This window comes from Spermophilus citellus, assembly GCF_964194105.1.
Source record: "Spermophilus citellus genome assembly, chromosome: 6".
Taxonomy (NCBI): domain Eukaryota; kingdom Metazoa; phylum Chordata; class Mammalia; order Rodentia; family Sciuridae; genus Spermophilus; species Spermophilus citellus.
In genome coordinates, this window is record NC_138187.1 from 129,552,613 (window position 1) to 129,574,807 (window position 22,195).

Consider the following 22,195-nt stretch of genomic DNA (forward strand, 5'->3'; position numbering starts at 1 on the left):
AAGGACCTTTTTAAAAATACTTTTAGTTTTTGATGGACACAGTACCTTTATTTTATTTATTTATTTTTATGTGGTGCTGAGCATGGAACTCAGTGCCTCACACATGCAAGGCAAGCGCTCTACCACTGAGCCACAACCCCAGCCCCACAGTTTACATTTGGGTTCACTCTTTGTGCTGTATGTTCTCTGAACCCGGACATGCGTGCGCTCTGATAGTACATACAGAGGAGTTGCACTTCACTAAATATTCCCTGTGCTCGCCCTGCTCATCCCTCTCACCCCACCCCCTGGCACAGGCTTATCCTTAACTGTTTCCATAATTTTGCCTTTTCTGGAACATCGTATAGTTGGAATCATACTGTAGAGAGCTTTTTCAGGTTGGCTTTTTCACTGAGAAATGTGGATTTTTTTATTCTTATTTTTTATTGATTTTTAAAAAATGACAACAGAATGCAATTACAATTCTTATTACACATATATACCACATTGTTTCATATCTCTGTATATAAAGTATGTTGACACCCAATTCGTGTCTTCATACATGTACTTTGGGTAATGACGTCTATCACATTCCACCATGTTTGCTAATCCCCTGGATTTAAGTTTCTTTTCTTGATTTTATTTATTTTTTGGGGGGAGGGTATCAGAGATTGAACTCAGGGGCACTCAACCACTGAGCCACCTCCCCAGCCTTATTTTATATTTTATTTCGAGACAGGGTCTCACTGAGTTGCTTAGTGCCTCACTTTTGCTGAGACTGGCTTTGAACTTGTGATCCTCCTGCTTTAGCCTCCGAGTCGCTGGGATTACAGGTGTGTGCCACCGTGCCTGGCTCCGGCCTTTCTTTATGATTTGATAGCTCATCTCCTCTTATTGATGCATAATATTCCATTATCTGGATGTACCAGGGTTGTTTTGTTGTTGTTGTTGTTTGTTTGTTTTGTTTTGTTTTATCTTCTCACCTACTGAAGGACATCCTGGCTGCTTCCACATTTTGACAGTTCTAAACAAAACTGCTGCAAGCATCTGTGTGCAGGTTTTTGTATGGATATGTTTCAACTCCTTTGTCTACCCCTGTTTTAAGGATGAGAAAATTGAGACTTGAAGAGTTTAAGTAACACACTGACAGTTTCACAGCTAGCAAGTGGCAGGGTTGGGTGTGGAAATCCATCATACCTGGCTGCTTCTCAGTAGCCGTTTTCTCATTCAAAGGTCCATTCCTCAGAGCTGTTCCCCAACTTGGTCCTAGACCCACTATTCTGCACTGCTGGAGGCCACGAATGGGCTTCTGTGGGGATGGGGTTAGATGGCCTGAGACCAGAAAGAGCCTGAGTTGGAGGGTTTTGATCTAGGAGAGCTTTTTCCACTGCCCAGAAGTAACAGAGAAAGTGTCCCTCCTCAGGTTTCCACTCTGTCCTTGGAGGGTTTGGGAAGGGCCAGTTCATACCTGAATAGAACCTCCCAGTTAAGCCAGCTCTGGAGGCTTCCAGGACCTGGGAGTTTCTGAACCACCATCCTGTCTGCCTGTCCTAATTGGCCTCCAAGACCAGTCCTCCAGGACCCTTCTGCCTCTGGAACACCACCTCTGGGAGACTCTAAACTACGGAGGCAGCAGCCAGAGGTTCTTATCCTGAGCTCCCAGGGCACCTACAACAGAGAAGCCATTTCTTTGACCAAAGTCAAGCACCAGAAAGAAGCTGGATCTTGGTCTCCCCCACTTGAGCACACCACCTTCTGCAATCCTGCTCTCCGTGACATTAGAATAGACTTGGGGTTCCCAGCACCAGCTGCCCCACAGATTTGCATTAAAGTGCACCAACTCATCAGCTATAAATCAGAAATCCTCCATCACTGCTTGACGTATATGTTAGAGGTCTTTGAGAACAGGTGCAAGGGATGGAACACTCAATCTGGGGTGGGGTAATGGAAAGAATCTGGCCTATGGAATGACAGGGGCCTGGATTTGAACCTGAGCCCTGCCTCTAATTGGACACGAGCTACATAGGCAATTCACATTGCTTAAATATGGAATTTATTTGGTCTTAATTTCCTCGTCTGCGAACTATGATTAACAATATCTTACTTGTGGGCAAATAATTGCCAAAATTAGAGAGAATGTACATAAAGCATCTAATGGTGTAGTGGCTGGCACTTAGTAAGTACTCGATAAATGGCAGCTGCCTTTTCAAAACTCCTGAGTCTGGATACCTAATTTCCAGCTGACTCAGCATGTGATGCCAGTAAAAACCCCTTGATTTTCAGGTTCTCTTCTACTGGATTAAGGTATACTGAATCCTGCAACTGGCCAGCTCACCTATGCTCCTCCCACATGCCTCCCTCTAAGTTTTGCCTGGGGTGGGTCCAGAGGAGCCGGGCAGGGGGGATGGAAGATAGGTCAAGTTGGTGGGTTGTGGAGAGACTGTGATTACCAAGCTCGGAGGTCTGTAGCCACTGCCAAAACCAACATGACCTACACGTTTTCCATACTCCTGGCTAAACTCCTAGTGAGGCCAACAGCTAGGGAATGGAAAGTCCTGGGGTCGGGCAGCCAGCTCAGGACATCTGCATCTTAATATTTCCAGGAAGGAGTCTGAACCCCAGCCCTCTCGGGACCCTATACTATAGCTCCTTGTTTCAAAAGACAGACCACCCTTGAAGGCTCTCAGCAACCCCTGCACTAGCCCAGAGGACCTAAAGGCACAAAACTGTCCCTTCCCACTATGAAACCCTGACTTCAATTCCAACACACACACACAGAATATGCCAGGGAGAGAGCCAGGAGCCAACAGGAAAGGTCAATGCAACAGTAAGACAAGAGACCTAGAAGTCTTAGGTCAGAGATTGCTGCCCCTCCTATAGGCAGGCGGGCAGCTGGGTGGGCAGGGGCTGCTGACTCTGGGAAAAGCCAGGGTATTCACCTGAATGTGGTCAAGTTTGGATCTGACATTCAGCTCCCAAGTAAAACAGAGGGTTGGGCTGGGCGGGACCTACTGAAGCTGGTCCTCCAGGTTGGGTTGGGGAGAGAAAGTGCTGGAGAGGTGGGGTGGAGACTGGGTGAACCAAGGGCAAAAATCTGCTGCGTTGTCACTCAGCAGATATTAAATCAGATACCAAAACTCCCTGCCACGCTGGTCCCTACATCTAATATCTCAGTTTCTAATTCCCCAAGATGGGCCTCTTGTCACATTCTCAAGCAGGCTGGGTGTCTTCTGTGCCCCTCCTCCCAGACATACCCAGCTGGCCTGGCAGAAGTTGGGCGCCCAGGCGGGCCTGCAGAGGCATAACCCTGCCCCACGTGGGTGGGTGTGGGTGGGTGCGCCTCTCAGGCAGCATATTAATCATCCATTTCCAACACGACCACAGGTCCCCAGGCTGGCAATACCAGCAGAGGCAGGCGCTGTGGCCAGGCCAGGCTGGGTGCATGGAGGAGGTTGTTTGGGAAGGGAGACAGGACAGTTCACAACGAGTTCAGACAGATCATTCAGGAAGGCAGTGGAGGGGCAGGCAGTGCTCGCTGTGTGCCTGGTGACTTGGGGACCAGGATCTGACCACAGGGCATCTTATTCCCTTGGCTGGTTCCACACCATTTCACTCTTTGGGGCTCTGTACCCTGAAGCATGCCCCCTATACTGCCCTGTGTATATTTTACAAAATCATAAGCAAATTGAACAGCATTGTGTCAGTTTTAGCAACTCATGCTTCAGCTTCAGAGAACAGGATTAACTGATGCCCTGCTGACAATCCTGGACCACTCCTTCCCATCTCTTCCATACCAACCCCCCGGGCTTTTTCCCTCTATTTTTGATATTTCCAACATTTATATCATTTTATGTAGTTTCAACTATAATGCCATAGCTGTCAAGATTTGCTTTACTTTTAGGGGTGGGGGCATTGCTCAGTGGTAGGACACTCTGGGTTCAGTCCTCAGCACCAAAATAAAATAAAATCAGCTATATTTTTAGATGAATTCAGTCCTGTTAAAACAGCTAAACTTTTTACTTTAATTCGCCTTTTGGTTGACTCTATTTTGGAGCATACGTATGTTTTTTATACACAATATGTTTCCTAATGACACTGTATATGCCTGCTCTATGATATGGTCTCATGCAGTATAGTTGTTGATGACAACGATGATCAGGAGAATGTGGACGGGACAGGGTGAGGTGGGCAGGTCTGCAGGCCCTCATGTCACAGAACATCTCTGAGAATCCCTCCTTGGCCAAGAATAGCTAAAGTTGGTGGATTTGGAGAAGAAAAGTCAAAGTAAATGGTTTGAGGTAAGGTACCCTGGTGAGCAAACCAAATATACAAATGAATGGGGAGATTTGTCATCTGGACCCTCTGACACTCTGAAAAGGTCAAAGTCATATTTAGGACATAGACATGCAGCTGGAAATGTAGTGACACAGCACACTTTCTGAACACGTCCTCAGAGCATTAAGTTTTCTACATGATTTTGTCTCCTGTCTTCCTACATCTACCTAGTTCCTATCCAGATTTTCATTTGTGCATGCATGCATTTACTGAGGGCCTACCCTAGGTCAGGCCGGCAGCAGAAATAGCCATCTGTATGATCTGGTGTTACAGGAAGAAGTGTTTGAAAGGGTTCTATAGAGACAAAGAGTTCAAAACAAATATAACCTACTTTGATCATCATACACACACACACACACAAATCCAGAGACCCTATTGCCAGAGCACCTCAAGGAAATTTTTTAAAAAATATATTTTAAACCATAGTAGACAGCTAGGTGTAAGGGAATTTAATAAATAGTGACAAGCCCACAGTGTCCAAAGCCAGCACAGAGCTGACAGATACCCTTTCGACCTCAGCCTGGTCTGGAGGGGCCTCCCCTGCTCTAGGCATGTGTCACTCTACTCTGGGTGTACGAGAGATAAAGCAGCAGAGGTCCCCAACCCAGCTCTGGTCCTCTCCACCCATCCCTGGAGACCCTGAGAAGATAGAAGGGGTTCCTGAGTAGCTGGTAGAGAAGGGCCTGGGTTCTGGTAGTGAGAGGCATGTATGGAAAGATGGAAAGAGTAGTTATGGAAGGTTTTTTGGGTTTGCTTTTTTTTTCTTTTAAAGGGGCTAAAAGGCAGCCTCGCTTCTCAGTAACCTGAAGTACATGTTTGGTAGTGTCCCACAGACCCTAAAGATATGGACAGCCATGCAAGCCTGGGCAGATGCCGAGTGCAGGGTGGCAGATGTGCGGATATGAATGCACACACAGGTGCATGCACACAGGTATGTGTGGTCTGAGTGCCAGAAGGTCACAGAGGCAGACGGGTTCAGTTCAAGAGACGACTAGTTTACTGCATCCAACTGGTTTTCCCACACCTGCTTTGATGTCACTTGCAGCCATTCAAAGTGCCAACTGCCAACCAGGTGAGGCAGATTTTTCACAGTGAGAGAAAAGTAAATAGATGACGTCTGTGGCCAGCTCTCTGTGCCAGAGACACACAAAGCCTTCCTCACCGCTGCATCTCTGCAGCCAGGATCCCTGGAGACTTCTGCAGAGACCTAGGCCTGTTTTTCGCTGACCCCTTAGCAGCCTTTTAGAATGATATATGACGTGCCCCTTGGTGACATGCTTGTTTTAGCTCCTAATGACACCCGGTGGGCTAATCTGGCTTTGCCTGTTAATTATGTGGTGTGGTAAACTCAATGACAGGAATTTTTCCAGAGAAGGTGTTTAGGAGTTCTATGTCCCTTCTCCACTTTTGCCTGGATAATCTTCAAGTCCTACATCTTCCCCTGAGATGCAGGCAGCCCACTTTGGACCAGGGGTGAAGGAAGAACAGACAGCCATGTCAGAGGCTTGTCCACATGGCCTGAGGGGAGCAGTCACTACAAGTCTACCTGGGAGCACTCAACACTAGAAGCGCACACTGACGGACCTGCAGGGTGCTGGGCATCACATCAGATGTTTACCTCCAAAGTCACATTCAACCTACCCAACACCACTTTGTTCCTTTCCATTACATGGAAATTACAAAGCTCAGTGAAGTGAATCTCTACAAGGGGGACCTGAAAGCCAGAAACTGGTAACTCCAGGATCTGCACTCATGTGGGCCTGGTTCCTTGTCAGTTTTCTTAAATGCCACACCCCAGTTGCTCATGGAGTCCTGTGCAGGAGGTGGAGACATGTCAGAAGTCCACTGCTCCATCATCTTTGAGCCTCCTGTCTTGTTCCCTCTTCTTGCATCAGCGAAGTTCCACCGCTCACACAAGCCAGCACATCATAACAGCAGAGCAGTATTTGCCCTTAACTTAATGCTGCCACTCCAGGTCAGATTGATTTTATTAAACCTATAACTCATTGGGCTAAGAGCAAAGGGGCAAGGAAATGATCTGTTGAATAATAGATCTAGAATAATAATAATCACAGAATAAAATAATAATAATTCTTAGAGAAGGGGTTGGGGAGAGAAAGAGAAAGAGAGGAGAGAGAGGATGAACATGAACCCACTACGGAGTATTTAAATTGAGAAACTCAGTAACCAAGTCTCTTCCTAGTGAGGGTCACAGTAGGTAGAGGCTATTGATGAGGACAAGTTATTCAGGCTGGATAAAGAATATTTGCCCCCAAATGGGGATTGGTCTAGTTGAATTAAAATTCTCCCTTCTCAAATGGTAAAGCCTTCATCAGAAATAGATCTTTCATTGTCAAAATTCGATTGCCTTTTTAAACACTACCTCCAGAAACTTAGCTCAGTGATGACATTTCATTTTGGTTCCACCCCTAAGACTTAGTGTTGTGACCCAGCTGGAACCCCACCTATTCCTGAGTGTATATGAGAATGGCGTAGAGACAAATGGGGTAGGAAACCCGCAGGAAAGCTTATGCACTCCAAAGACTTCCAACCAGCAAGGAGAAGCAGTTAAGGTTGCTACAGTGAGCAGATCCAGTTGCAGAGGGTTTCGGGCCTGGTTGTATGGCAACAACCTTTGACAAGAGGCCCTACTTCTCCATGCTGCCTCATCTATTAAACAGAATAACCTGTTTGCTATTCCTGCCATACATGGATCTGGAGAAGTGAAAGGTATTAAAGACAAATAAATAAAAATGCTTTGAGTCTTTAGCAGACAGTACTAGAGAAACAGAAGAGGCGGGAGACGCCATGATCCAGCAGAAAGAACCCAAGGCTGGAGGGCAGGCGCCTGGAACCCCAGTCCAGGTGCTGCCACCAACAGGGTTTTGTAGGCCTCAGGAAAAAGAGCAGAGGGAGAGCGGAAGATACAGAGATAACCTGAATAACTACAGTGTCTTCGTTTCCCACTCATCCCTGTGCCAGGCTCGGTTATCCTTTCCCAGGCAGGGACCATTCTCAGCCTAATTAGTGCTTAGAGAAGGAAACCAGTGCCTGAGGCTGGGACTCTTGTGAGCTCTTCCACCCATCAGCCACCAGCCAGCCACAGCCACAGGCACCTCCACAAACCACACAGGTGAGGAAGTTTTGCTTAGGAAATGACACTGCTCCCGAGTCCTGGGCAGGCTGACATAGAACCTGGCAAAGTCTGACTCCCCTCTGAGCCACAGGATGAGTAGAAGGGAAAACAGTGGCCTTCCAAGGTACCCAGATTCCATCAGCCTGGGGACCTAATTACGATGACCACTTAGTCCTAATTCCCAGCTCAAAAAAAGGTTGTTAAAATTCATGGCCAATCCAAGGCTTCTGACTGTGCCCTTCCAGTCTGCCTGCTCACTCTAAGCCAGCCAAGGGGGCAGTACTGGTGTCCTGGTCCCAACAGAGTCAGGAGGGCAAGGCGTGGTGCGGCACTCAGCATTAATACCAGGCTGCCTGGAGGATCCCCGCACTCCTTTCCTGTGAGAAAAGTTACTAAGCAGAGGCCTGGGAGCCCAAGCACCCCTGCAGACTGCTAGCTGGAGCAGCCAGGACCTACCTCGAGCCTGCGGGGCCTCAAACCTCTGCAGGACCTGGAGCTTCTCTGACAGTGAGCGGCTCCTCTTCGGGAGCCTGCAGAAGAGCCGCTGGAGGCGCACAGTGACCCGACCAAAGCAGGCAGCGGCTGCCTCCTCATCCTGGCCCTCAGTCATCTGGTCTGCAGATCAATAGCTCTTCTCTATGTCTGGTGTCAGAGTTGGGTGCCCAGTGGGAGAGTCCCGGGCCCCGGGAGGACTCTGGGCTTCATGTGACCCGGACAGGCACCTGGGACTGCAGGCTCCTGCACCAGTACAGACTGACCAATGCTGCCTCCTTCCCTCCACCTCCCCCAATGGAAAACTTTCTATTTCTGGGGCTTTTAACTTGATAAGATAAAAATGCCCCCACCAAACAGGCTGCAGGAAAGAGCCTGCCCGAGCCTCACTTCTCAGTCGCGCCTGAGTCTGAAAATCAATGTCTCCAAAGTTTCAACGGATGACAGAAGTGATCAGTTACTTCACACCACGTGCCTGGCCCAGGAGCTCGTTAATGGATTTCTTTGGGGGTTGGTGGATTAATAATGCTTCACCAGCTGTCTGGACTCCTAAGGGACAACCTGGGATAAACTCATGTCCTCCCATGCTCAGCCAAAGGGGGAAGGGCCCACAAGGAGGCCATGAGGCTTTGAGAGCATCAGACCATTCATCTGAGATCAGATACCTGAGCCCAGAGGAGTTGACATGCAAAAGGATGTGACCCTAAGGACTTCAGGAGGGGAGGACACAAAAGGAGAAAAGAATAAGTCTCTCACAAAAAAGGCAAAAGTGTCAAACTCTGTCCTAAAATGATGCTTACAGGGTTTCCCTTCACTCTGACCCAGAAGAGGTCAAGAATTAGAGGAAAAGTCCACTGCCCAGGACAAGACAGAGCACAGGCACACGACAAGCAGCAGAGCCTTTCAGAAGGCACTGGAGAGGGGTGCCAGCTCCCAGGCTGCTCAGAGATCCCAGGATTCACCTACAAACAGCCAATGAAGGAGGGACACTTGTCCTTTACCCAGAGGACACAAATCTCGGAGGACTTGCCCACTCATAGAATCCTGGCGGAAGGTTCAAGTACACATCTGTGCTCTGGTCCAGGGAGTTAGCACTTCTGAGTTCAGATGTGAGCCACGGTGTTCCCCATGCAGCCACCAACCTCTGGCTCAGCTCCCTGTGCTGTCATTTTCCCCAAGGTCAAAGAGAACACTAAAGGGCATCCTATCCCAAAAGCCAACATCCTCAGAAGAGAATATCCCCCAATAAGGCTCCCCAGTCACCTGCCCTTCTCAGAGAAATCTGGCCAGGAGGTCCCCATCTAGATCACCCACCCTATGGGTATTATATTGCTCAGCACTTGGTGCAGTAGCAATAATGTCACAATGTTTACAGGTCATTTATTTAATATGCCACCCTTGCTCAGGCCTGGACACTGTTCTCTTCTCCCTAATGCTTTCTCAGGGAGAGTGGGATACCTACAGGAGTGGGCAGCTTTAGTTTATCGAGCAGCCTTCGCATCAGAAAAGCATTGTGAGGGCTGGGGATGTGGCTCAAGCGGTAGCGCGCTGGCCTGGCATGCGTGCGGCCCGGGTTCGATCCTCAGCACCACATACCAACAAAGATGTTGTGTCCGCCGAGAACTAAAAAATAAATATTAAAAAAAATTCTCTCTTCTCTCTCTCTCTCTCTCTTTCCTCTCTCACTCTCTCTTTAAAAAAAAAATATTTAAAAAAAAGAAAAGCATTGTGAGTCCAGATCCTAAAAGAGTCCAGACTCTTGAGACCATCAAGCAAGGGGTGGAAGCCAAGGTTCCCTGAGATCTCCATGAGGGTCCAGGATTTCCTGGCTGCCCGGGCTCTTTTCTCGGTAGGCCTCAGAGAGAAGAGCACATGTGCTGGGGGGAGTTTTAAATATGAGCAATGGGGGGAATCCCTCCTGAATGCCCCACTTGGACTCGAGGATAGACTGACCTCACTTCTCTTTTCCCCTCAATTCAGAGATTTCCTTCCTTTCTTTCTTTCTTCTTTTATTAATGTGGTAGGAATGGAACTTGTGCACGCTAGGCAAGTGCTCTACCACTGAGCTGCACCCCCAGCCCCACAAAACCAACCATTCTTTAACAGATTAAGCCATTGGAGAAGCCAACAGGAGAGAACTGGAAGAGTCTAGGGACAGGACTTTGAGAGGCTCTAGAATCTTCACTCTAGATCTTTTAAAAACTAGATCAATGTTTCACTGCAGGGATGGGGTGGGAGGAGCACCACCTACAGGCAGGGGAATGTCGGCAATGATCTCTCACCGCCTTGAAGTTCAAGCATTAACTAGATGGCCTCCATGATGAAGCGGGAGTCTGCCAAGGGCCAAGAGAATTTGAAGCAACAAACTTCACCATCTTAAGAGAGGGGGGTACATTATATTCTCACCTTGAAATGCTCTCCTTCTAGAAAGTTACCTCCAGATTGCTTTTAAAAACAGTCCCCACTAGAATACACTGACAGCATGCTCCATCCATCCTCTCAAAACTCTCAGGTTACAGCTGGAATCTGCTGTTCCGTTTAAACACTAAGTCATCTCTGGGGCTTTTGGATTTTTAATACTTTCCTCAGTTGAAGAAAAGAAATAATTGCTTCAACAGAAACCACCGAATCTCCAACTTCCATTCAACTTGGATGGAAAAAAAAAAAAACGACTTCCTTCAAGTAAGCCAGGAAAGTGGGCAATGGTACCTGTCCCAACTGTGAGCCTGACTTGGGGCAATACACAGAGGCAGGGTTGCTCTTTCCCACGGGGCCACACCACTGCCTAGGATTAGAGCTAGAGGTCCATTTCCCAGTCCCAAGCTAACCCTTCTCACCCTAGCTGAATCTGATTTCCCTAGTCTGCTGATTTCCCTTCGGTTCCTGGCTAGTCCTATGTCGTGAACCCCGACAGCTGGGTCATGGCAGGGAGGAGGCAGGGAACAGGAAAGATATTCTACCTGCCTCTCCCTGCCTAGTGCCTGCACTGTCCTGACACCAACGGGAAGGGTGGGAACCAAAGACACTTGTTTCTTTTATCCTGGGATTTAGAAAAACTTCAGCCTTTGTTTGAAGATCTTATGATTTGTGCATGCTGAAGATCCACTTAAACACGGAATATTGAAATTCAGCCAGCTCTCAAGTATCCAGGCACTGGCTGGTGGCCTTGCATCTGGATCACAACCCCTTGGCACATCCTTTTCTTCCCCGTACCTCTTTCTATTCTTATTATTATTACTTTGGACATTTCAGTATTTGTTGGCAGAAGGAAGGCAGATGAATAAGAAAACTCAACTAGCTTCCGTGACCAATGATGTCAGCTATGTTGGATTCTGGTGTTGGTTTTGAGACTGATGATCTGGGTCATCTTAGAGAAAAGTCACTTGACTTCCCTGAATGCTGTGTTTCCACATCTAGGAGATGGCCATGATTAAGCCAGCCCTGCCTACCTCACTAGGGAACTGCCGGGCTCAACAGAGACAGTGCACGTGACAATGCTTCAGAAGCAGCCAGTGCAACAGAAGTTCCAACTGCTCTCACCATTTCTTGGCCATTCCCAATTCTTTTTTTCTTGCCAGGGATTGAACTCAGTGGGTCAACCACTGAACCACATCCCTAGCCCTTTTTATGTTTTATTTTGGGACAGGGTCTCTCTAAGTTGTTGAGGACCTTGCTAAATTGCTGAGGCTGGCTTTGAACTTGCAATCCTCCTGCCTTAGCCTCCCGAGCTGCTGGGATTACAGGCATGCACCACCACATCCTGCTCCAACTCTTCTTATTCCACCTGTATACTCCCATTTTAGCAAGTTCACAGAATATCAACTTGTATCTTGAACAAACTCAATGGTAAGTCTTTCCCAGATCTAGCATTCAATAGAAACGAAACATAAGAGGATTTATGGGCCTTTGAGGCCTGACTTCGTGAACGTGCCATCTGGTTTCTTAAAGGTCCATGCAATCCAAGTTTTATTTTCATTTTCTAGCAGCCCCTGCCAACGGCCACTGCAGTAAGACCTGTCCCCACCCTGGAAATGTGTTTGTTCAAGGAACAGGGGAGGGGGCAGAAGGTGGCACATGGGCTCTCCACTGAAGAGTAAGCATGACCCAGCCCTCTGTGGTTACAGGTGAGTATCACACTTGGTCACCCAGCTGCCTGCCCAGTGACACACAGGACTAAATAGACTGGATGTTGAACACCACCCTCTCGTAAATCCTTAGCACAATGTCATCTCAAGGTTTCCCCTGAAGTCTTCAAATAGACCTGGAGCAGTAGGTGTAGGTAGGAAAATCCTAAAGAAAATCTGGGACCTGATTCTGCTCTTAGGAGTCACCAGACCCTTCAGCCAAGATGGGTCCTTCTCCCCCAGGAGGCTGGGCACATGCCACAATGCCAGGAGGGATTCCATTGCACTTCTTCCTTCCTTTCCTAAAGGGCAAAAAGAGAACCAAACTTTGGAGAGTCCCATATGGGTGCATCTCTAAGGGACCTTTTCTACTCCTAGAACCACTAGCAGGCTAGGACAAGTCCAGCACAGATGTGCTGACCACTTCAGTCAATAACCACTCCATGGAGAAGCCTGAGGTCTATTAGGCTCTGCCGGTGTCCTGTCTCATCAGCATGGTATGTGGGTGTTTCAGAAAGGACTGGAATTCCACCTCCCCATGGGGGTCTGAGGCAAGAAAGTCTTGCCCTTTGGGGCAGGGTAGCGATGGCCATGCCCCAGAGCTGATTTTATTTCACTATCCCAGTGCCTCCAGGGATCCAAGCCTTCTGCCCTGTCTGACATCATTGCTTCAGCCTCCTTCTTCTTTCCCCGAATCCCCAAATCTGGCTCCCTGCCTTCTCCAAACCCTGAGCTCCAGCCTGGAACATGTGAAGAGAAGCTTGCCAGAACTTTTGGAAAAAAAACCCCAAAGTGACTAAATGCAAAACCATCTTCCCAGCATCGGCTGCCGCCAGCACTTCCCGACCCAACCAGGGCAGAGCAGCAGCAGAGCCCTGCGGGAGGGGTGGGTGGCCGGCCAGGGTAAGCTGAGAGCAAAGAGCATCCAGCAAACGCACAGACCTGGATCTGCAAGCTCAGATAGAGGAGCCTGCATGAGCCGGTGCTGGCTGAACTGCAGGAACAGAATGGCTGGGGGCTGGGGGTGTTCACATGCTTTGCACACCCACAAATACTCACCCTCTGGGAAATACTCACCTTGCCATCCCAGGAATGCAAACAGGAAGGGCCTCTAATGAGGGCAGAGATGTGTTTACAGGTTCCTCACTTAGCCTTAATAATACCTTGGGCTGGGCGAGGGTGACAGGCAGCTGCCCTCCATGGGGAAATGGAGGAGTGAGGGTGGGTGTGAGAAGCCAGAGAGAACACTGTGGGAGAGTACTTGGGATGCAGGAGTGGGGACCCGATTATGGCTGGGCCATGCCAGGTGGCCTCTGACACAGGGGTGCTGGGCACAGGGCCCCAAAGAGGGAAATGGCTTAAGGGCTTGAGATGGCCCCAAAGCCTTCAAGGTGTGTTGGAATTAGCCTACAGGAGAGGTACTAGCCTCTCTGCTGCACCTAGCAAGTCCTGGACAGGTGACTCCCTCTCAACAATGTGAGATTTCAGCAGAAGCATCTTCCTCCATACTCATGAAGTTATTTTGAGAATGAACACAGTGGCATGAAAACATCTGGGATCTTCAGAGAAAAGCACTATTGACATGCGAAGAATTCTTCCTGAGCTCCTTCTCAGACCTGGCTGGGCCTGGCTCCAGTCTGTCCCACACCCTCCCTGACAGGATGAATTCTCTCCACCAGCCAGCAGGGCCCCTGGGGCTGGACTGGAGCTGTCTTTCCTTGTCACTCTTGGCCTACCTTCCAGGCTTGGCAGAGGCTGATTTAAAAGTAAACTTGGGGAGACGAGAGAAACCCAGATCTAACCAACCCTCAGTGCTGAGGGGAGATGTCAATTCACTCCCACCTAATAACTCTGCAGGATCAGCAGGCGAACACACACGTTCATTACCAAGTCTAATTAGGCTGGCAGACAAGTGGCATTAATCATTTTTGACTGTACCTGTGATTCAAGCCCCTCACACTCCATAATCAGAAAATTTCATGCTCTGATGAATAGGGGGGGAAATTAAGCCCACATTTAATCCTTTCACTTTCATCTTTTGAGACGACAGGAAGCAGGGAGGAGAGGAATAACAGGGGGTGCAGAGTGAGGGGCTCAGAAGCCTCTGGAAAGCAATGTGTGTCCTTTCCCTGTCCCCTAACACACACCCTCCAATAGGACCTGTCCCAAGAAGACCCTAATTAGAGCCAGGAGGAAGGGAGAGAATAGGGGTGAGGGATTCCCACCATCCTTAACAACAAAACAACCATTTCTGTGCTCAGTCTTCCATCCTCCAAAGGTAAGCATGGGTCTAAATCAATGAGAACACCAGTGCACACTTCAACATCCCTGGGAGTGCCGAACAAGTACCTCTCAGGTGCCCAGGGTAAATACGGAAGCCTCCAGGACACCAAAGGACACTTTCCAAGATGTCTACAATGAAGACCTTTCTCTGCTGCAGGACGAATCCACAGCAATGTCCCAGTAACCTTTTTTGCAAAGAACTCCCAACAAGGGATGGTTCTGCAGGATCAGTGGGCTCTCACATGGGTGGTTCCAGTCCTGCAGAGAGCCTACTTAAACCCAGCCAGCCATTAATGCAGTGACAGGAACTAGAAAGCTCTTACGGAGCTCTATGCCATACCAGCCACGCTCAGTAAGAAAAGACACTGAGCCCCTCCCGAGCGCCTCATGGTAAACACCTTACTCACACCATAATTAGTCTATCACGGGAGGGGGAGGTCAGGAGGATGAGCCCCAGGGCCCCCTTTCAACCCTATCATTCCAGTCCTTTAACACATCATGGCTCTGAAAACGCCACCTCTGGAGAGAGACTCTGACTCTAGAAGGCACACGGTGGTCACCTGCAGTGTACAAAGGATGTCTAAGCGTCTCCTCCCGGGCCATGTGAGCTGCACTTAAATTCTCCAACTGCCAGATGATTCCCTGGCCCAGGATGGCTGACACATCCACCAAAATTTAGATGAAAGATAAAATCATCTCATGTGCCTTCTACAAAACTAAGGGTCCATGATTCCTAAGGGACAGTCCCTGAGAACAAAGCCAAAGGGCAGCTGGAGAGTTTTGCAGGTTATTTGCTATTGTCCATTCTCTCCTGAAATGCTGGAAGGTTTTCATTGTAAACATCTTGGAAAGTGTCCTTTGGTGTCCTGGAGGCTTCTATATTTACCTTGGGCACCTGAAAGGTGTGTGTGTGTGTGTGTGTGTGTGTGTGTGTGTGTGCACCAATGTCCACTGATTTCCCTCTCTATCTAACAAATGTGATTTCTTTGCTCCTATAAACTAGTATAAACTCTGAACTTTCTTGTTTGCAAATCCACCAAGAGCTCAGTTACAGACCCTGAAGTAGAGGGAGCTTAAGTTAGGAAGACAGAAGGTGCAAAAACAATTTTCTAAAAGCTTCCCTTATTAAAAAGCCCATTTGCCAACATGGCTCCCACCCAGTGCCAGCCTCCTGTGCAGACAGATGTCATTCACGTACCCACTGCCCTTCTGCTTGTTTCCAAGAACGGGGAGCTTTAATAGCACAAACAAGTCACCACCTTCAACTTGCACTTATTGAAACTATGCCTGGCGCTTTGCTGGGTGCAGGTGGCACACAGACAAGGAGCCAATGCCTTTGTAAACCCTCAGCTGGGCACAGAAGGGTCTCAGCCACTGGCATTCTGTAAGGATGCTCCTCTGCCACAGCAGGCTCCTCCTGAAGACACTGGGCAGGAGCGCCATTTCTAGAGGGCATTTAACATCCAAATGTTCCGGGATGCTTACAGCACTCATTTCCCGATGCAGCTCGGCAAACAGGCTGAGTTTGAAAATTGCACTCACTCCTTAGAAAAGCGATCCCAGGAGGTATCACAAGCCCAGGCTAGTTGTTGTGGCTGTTGGATGGGAGGGGATAACAGCAAGTCATATTGAATTAAATGTCCATTGCCCTTTGCTATGCACCATCTGAAGCACTTTACATATACATGATAAATCCATGAATTCTCACATTAGCATGATCTAAAACATGATCTCCACGTTTTTAAACAGGGAAACGGAACACAGACATGCACAAGGTCACACAAAAACTAAGCAGCAGTCAGGAGTCAAGCCCAGGACTCTGGTTACAGCCTGTGCTCTTCATCACTGCATAGTGTTGACTTTTAAAAGGTCCTTCCTATGCTGGTGTGTGGTGTGGTGCACACTCATAGTCCCAGCAATTTGGGAAGCTGAGACAGGAGGATCACAAGTTCAAGGCCAGTCTCAGCAACTAAATGAGATTCTATCTCAAAACTAAAAAAGGACTGGGAATGTCACTCAGTGGTGAAAGCCCTTAGAGTTCAATCCCCAGTACCAAAATAAATAAACAAATAAAAAGCCTTTTCCTGATCCTGGTTTTTCAAAATGAAAACAACCAAACTCATTATGGAATTAGACCAACTTAAAACAAGATGCTCAGTGAGTTTGTCCTGCCAGCCAAACTTGCACATCAGAACATTTCTCAACTTTTCCCAGCCAGTCACAGGCTCAAGATTAGTTAAATATTAATAACAACAAAGAGAGACTCCTCTCTGTAGCCCCTTGATTCCAGTCTGTTTCCTCTCTAGTGTTCAGACATCTCTGGTTGGATTCGAACCAACTATGTAGGGGGCCATGGAAGCCCAAGAAAGTGAAGACTTTACCAAATCACACACAACAGCAGAGGTACTACCCAAGGACAGGGTCTTCATGACAGTAGAGACTCATGGCCTAACTTATTGGGTTAGGCCACTTATGACTTAACCCAATGAAACAAACAATTCTAAGGTGATGTGAGGATAACATCATTTAACCATGGAGTATCACACATACATATACACGACTTACTACCAAACCAAAAAATTATCATAAAACTATGTGCAAAATGTTCAACAATAGATGTAGTCCCCAAAAGTCTAAATACAAACAAGAATGCCAATGAAGCAGATCTCTTGGGATTCCAGACAATAAAACCCATTACAGTGAGGATATTGCTTCTCTCCTGTGTATAATAAGGTGAGTAGATGCAGTAAAGTACCCCAGGACCCTCCAGAGGACAAAGGTCGCCAACATATTCCTGTCACATTGGATTGTCTGTCAGGTCAGAGGCATTGGCCAAGTGGCAGCCCCTCCCCCACAGGACACATACCTCTATCTGTAACTGTTGCTCTTTCCATTTTAATTGGCACCTAAACTGTGAGATCTGGTGATGTAAGAACAGCACCCACTTTCTCCTTCAATTGTCCCCTTCCACCTGACCCTGGCTTAGAGTCTGTCTGAGTTCTCCTTCCTGGCAGCCAGCTGCAGCAGGAGGCACACTGTGGGCTGCAGGGAGAGTCAAGGTAGGGCTCTCCTGACTCACATAGCCACAGCTGCTGTCCAGGGCTGCAGTGGGGTGGGAGATGTGGGGCTGCTGTCATGGGGGGAAGGGCCTTCGCTGAAAGATGCAAACCACAATCCATTTCCAGAGATGCTGGTTACAGGTTGTGCCATTGTCTGTGCTTTGTGCTTCTGATATTTAAAATATCTACATAAACACATGGCTGTGGATATCCTCTGCCAAACTGGCAACAGCAAATGCAGGGGTGGAGGGAAGACACCTATTAGAGGAATACACATACCTTACTGTAGGAGGAGAAAATAATAAGCCCCACGAAGACTGCAGATTTGCTTAGAAAAAATCTCTACACTGGGTGCTCAGTGTTTTATAGTCAGGATTGAGACCAGTGTGGCTGGGGAGGCAACCAGAGGGGCCTGGGAAGAAGGGACCCAGCAGGGAGTTGGATCATTTTGGGAGCTTGATGACTGACTGATGAGGAACCCAGGAGGAGGAGGAGGAGGCAGGCACAGCCACATACTGGAGCAGAGTCCAAAGGTTTGAGGGGCCAGGGGTAGAAGACAGAAGCGGGTACCGGTCCTGCTTGACCAAAAGAGCTTGACCCCAAGCTCTTTCCTCAAGCTCTTTTCAATCTCACAGCCTGTTTCCATCCAAAGCTTAGCTAAGTCTCCTCCCTGTCCCAAAAGGTTCCCCTGGAGCGGTCTGGGCTTGAAAGATAGGCGGACAAACAAGCCATTTTTTCCATTAACACAAATAAGCAAAGGTCAAATGGTCACTTCAATATCAGTCTCACAATCCTCTTCCAAGAATTCTCAACTAAAGCAAGAGGGTCCAGGGGATGACCTTCAGGCGGCCATCAACCCCAATCCGCAAGCTTGCCTGTGTGCGTGCATGCTGGGGGGTGGGGTGAGGCCCAGGAACGCACCTGTCAGCAGAGAGGTATTTGTCAAACACCGCACAACCATTCCTGGGCAGTGCGCAGTCACTAAGGATAAGAGACAGGGAAATAAGGAGCAGAGAGTCTCGGGGGTTACTGGCCTTAAGTTCGGGTCTCCTCTGGAGCCAAGAATGGCAATGTCCCCTCTCTCCTTGCCCCTACCCCTCATGGTCCTTGGCCATTGGTCTGTGGTCTTCCCGCGCCCCTCCCTGCCCTGCCCGGACACTCACTGGCGCAGCGCAGCGCCTGCCGCAGCACCTCTCCTCCGCATAGGTCACACCAACCCGGGCCGCCCCGCAGCGCCAATTCGGCGAAGCTGTGCCCCTCGCCTCGCTCCGCCGGGACGCGGGGATCCTGCGGCTGTTCGAAGATGCTCCGCACGTCGCGGGGCCGGGGCGCCCCAGGCCGCCTCCGCAGTCTCTGCTGCAGACCAGGCCGGAGAGGGCGAGCGGGTCGGGAGGCCCGGGGTTGAGGATCAGGGTCCCTCCGGGCAGCCCTCCGGACGCCGCGCCCCTCGTGCGCCCCGGGCGCGGTGGAGAGGGGCGCGGGGACGCAGCGGCGCGAGGAGCGGCTGGGGGGCGGCGGCAGCGGCGGCGATTCCGGGCCGCTCAGGCTCTGCAGATAACGCGGCGGTTCGGGGTCCAAGAGTAGCGAGTAGGGGCGCTGCCCGATGGCTGGGGACGCCATGGCCATGCCTTGCTAGTGGCGGAGGCGGCGGCTCCCGCGGTGGCTAGACTCCCGAGCCAGCCCCGAGAGAAGGGGCGGCCCCAGACCAGCGCGCCTTTAAAGGGACCGCAGCCCGCAGGGCGGGGCGGAGGCGGGGAGACTTCAGAGAAGCAGGAAGGGCCACCCGAGGAAACAACCAACGGACCGAGGGGCAGGGTCAGCAATGGGCGGGCCTGAGCGAGGGTGGATTTAGGGGTGCCTTCACGAATCCGAGTGGACATCTGGGTCCACTGAAGGATGCTGCATAGGGAAGGTTCTATACAGCACGACTCAGAAGGCGCGTTTTTCTGTAGGGGTCCCTCTGCCTTCAGCCCGGCCTCTCCCTCTCCGATCCATCCACCTCCCGCTCCCCAGCACGCCCCGGTGAGACGGCCGGTTGCAAGGGAAGGGCTTTGGAACTGTCTGAGGATGGGGTCTAACCAGACAGTGGTACATCCACTGTCTGGATGTCCTCTGTCACTCTCCAGTGTCCATGCCTTCAAAAGGGTTGTGCTGCTTTGCTCGCTCATCCCTTGGCCCGCCGCTGCCGCCACCCCTTGCTAGCCGAGCCCGACGTGGGTCGGGAAGGTCCCGCTTGCAGTGCCGAGTCGCGTGACGCGGAGGGAAGCGAGCACTGGGGACGTTTCCGAAGCTGACCGCGGAAAGCTGCCTCCAGGCGTCCGCGTGAGACTTTGACTCTGGTTGGATTTCCCCTCTCTTAACAGCCCTACCGGGTAGAGTTTTCCCGTTTCCTGGAAGACTGGGATTATGATGATCCTGGGCCCTGGGTTATGAGAACACTCCCGCGCCCCATGGATTGGGGGAGTTTTTCTTCCTAATCAAATCCTCCTCTCTCCTTAGCTGCGGAAATACCCCAACTGACCTGCTTTGTACTTGGTACGGACAGTTCACCTGTGAGATCCTTTTTCTATCAGCATCAGGGCTTGCTTCAGGGGCCCATTCCTGATCTAAGGCTCTACTATACTCATCTCAAAAGCCTTAATTTTTAAACAAAGGGCCAGAGCATCTTCTGTTCACACTGGGTCCCCAAAAATTATGAAGGGGGTTCTGACCAGCGCCTTCGTCCACGGAGACATCCCCCCCCCCCATTCATGGGTGAGGAAACAGGATTCTGGTGAAGCTGGGGCTCCTGGATCTTTGGGCCTATGTGTCCTGTCAGAGATTAGCAATGACTAGGCCTTCTCTAACCCCAGTTTTGTTAACTCTAAGTTGGGCTCAGAGTGGGGAGATAGATAAATGCTGTTGTGGTACTTTCCAGTTCCACTGCTTTAACTCAAGATTCAGCTCTTTCTTCTTGAAACACTGGTTTGATTTGGTTAATTTAGCAGAGTGCCAGCAACTGACTTTGGAAACACAGTCTGTCCCCTACTGATCAGAAGACTCTGCATTCAGGTTTAAACCAACAATCAATGGAAAATATTCAGAAAGGGGGGGGGGTACTGAATATATACACTTTTTTTTCTTGTCATCATTCCATAAACAATACAATGTAACAACTATTTATGTAACATTTACATTGTATTAAGTATTACAAGCAAACTAGGGATGATTTAAAGTTTATGGGAGAGTGTGCATAGGTTATAAACGAACACTATGCCATTTTATATGAGGGACTTGAGCATCAGCAGATTTTGGTATGGGTAGAAGGTTCTGGAACCAATTCCCCAGACCCCCACCCCACCCTGGACTTAATCTAAATACCAGAGAAACAGAGGGAGAGGGAGAGGGAGGAAGAGGGGAAAGGGAAAGGGAAGGAGAGAAAGAGAGAGGATTGTAGGATAAATTCTTCTAGATCTGGCTTTCCTGGTTTTTCCCAGGCCAGAGATGGGCCTCCCCCTAGTGTCTAGTAGGGGAATCCTCATTGCTGCTTTTTGTTTTCCCCTTGAAAGTCATTTTTAGGTAATTCCTAAAATTTCTAGAGTCCAATGGCCAAGAATTTCCCAGGCTGCTTTGTTCCATAGCTTCTCCCTCTTTCTGGTGGTAATCGTAGAGTCCCCTTCCTCCCAAATTTGTAGCAGAGGACAGGTTCCTGGTCTCTGGGTCTTGCCACATGAGGTAGTTTCTGGATAGATGGGAAGAATGACCCAGAGACCACCCCACGGAGCTGTAGAGCTGGGGAGCTGAGATGGGGTGTGTGAGCCACAAGCAGCCCCCTCGGCTCCATCCCTCCTCCACCTTTCCTCTTCCCTCTGGGAGCCTACATTTTCTCTACAATAGTGGTTTTCAAACTTTGGCAGGCAACACAATATCCTGGAGGGCTTTATTAAGTCACAGATTACTGGGCTCCACACCCAGAGTTTCTGAGTCAGTTGGTCTGAGGCTGGGATTTGAGATTTTTGCATTTTTAGCAGGTTCTCAAGTTGTGTTGGTGTTGCTGTTCCAAGGAACCCAGTTTGAGAACCATTCTTACCCCTAGGGCTAAGGTGGTAATAAGAAAATGGGCTTTTCTGTTCTCTTTCCCACTGGAATAGCAAACTTCCAGTGCAATAGGACTGGAAAAAAACCAAAAGGGGCTATTCGTGAATGCCTTCTGTGGTTTGTGTACATTTGCCTTTATGGACTCTTATTTCCATCTTTCCCACTTTTTGGCTTGCAGAAGAAGGTCTCTCAGGGTTGTTACAGAAACCTATATTGTATGTAGATATTTTTGTACCCACCCTCTGTTATCCAACTATCTCCAAAGCTCTGACACTTGTCCAAAGATCACTCTCTTTCAGGAGTGTAGTGTACTGGGTGAGGCCTGGGGCATGGACCCAGCCTGGGCTCTGGGTAAGAGTTTGGTGTGGCAAGAAGCAACAGGATTCTGGCAAAGAGTACATCACTGAAAGATCAGTTTTAAAATACCATTTATGAAGTAATTGCCAGTGATCACCATCTCTGTTCCATCCCTACTCCTGGTCCCCAGACCCAGCCAGATTCCTGGCTGGAGAGGCTCCTGAGGATGGGAGCCTGCGGGCTGCCTGGAATAACCAGGCATGCAACCTTCACAGCTGTATGAGCTGTGCAGAAGGCTTAGTGTTTGTCTTCCTGCTGTAGCTCTGATTCGGTGGCATGTCAATGGCTGCTCTCAGCACTGGATGGAGGAGGAGACATAGGGCCAGAGCCCCACATTTAGCTTCTGGAATGGG

At 49.3% G+C, this 22,195-nt stretch overlaps 1 protein-coding gene across 1 annotated transcript in view; it reads right to left on the reverse strand.

Moving 5' to 3' along the window:
• Positions 1-19,091, reverse strand: part of RASSF5 (Ras association domain family member 5) — a 66,903-nt gene extending 47,812 nt beyond the window's left edge. Inside the window, exon 1 of the mRNA XM_081299100.1 lies at positions 18,572-19,091. Coding sequence (XP_081155226.1) covers positions 18,572-19,034 — 463 coding nt within the window. The 5' untranslated portion in view covers positions 19,035-19,091. The remainder of the gene's footprint in view (positions 1-18,571) is intronic.
• Between the last annotated feature and the right edge of the window lie 3,104 nt (positions 19,092-22,195).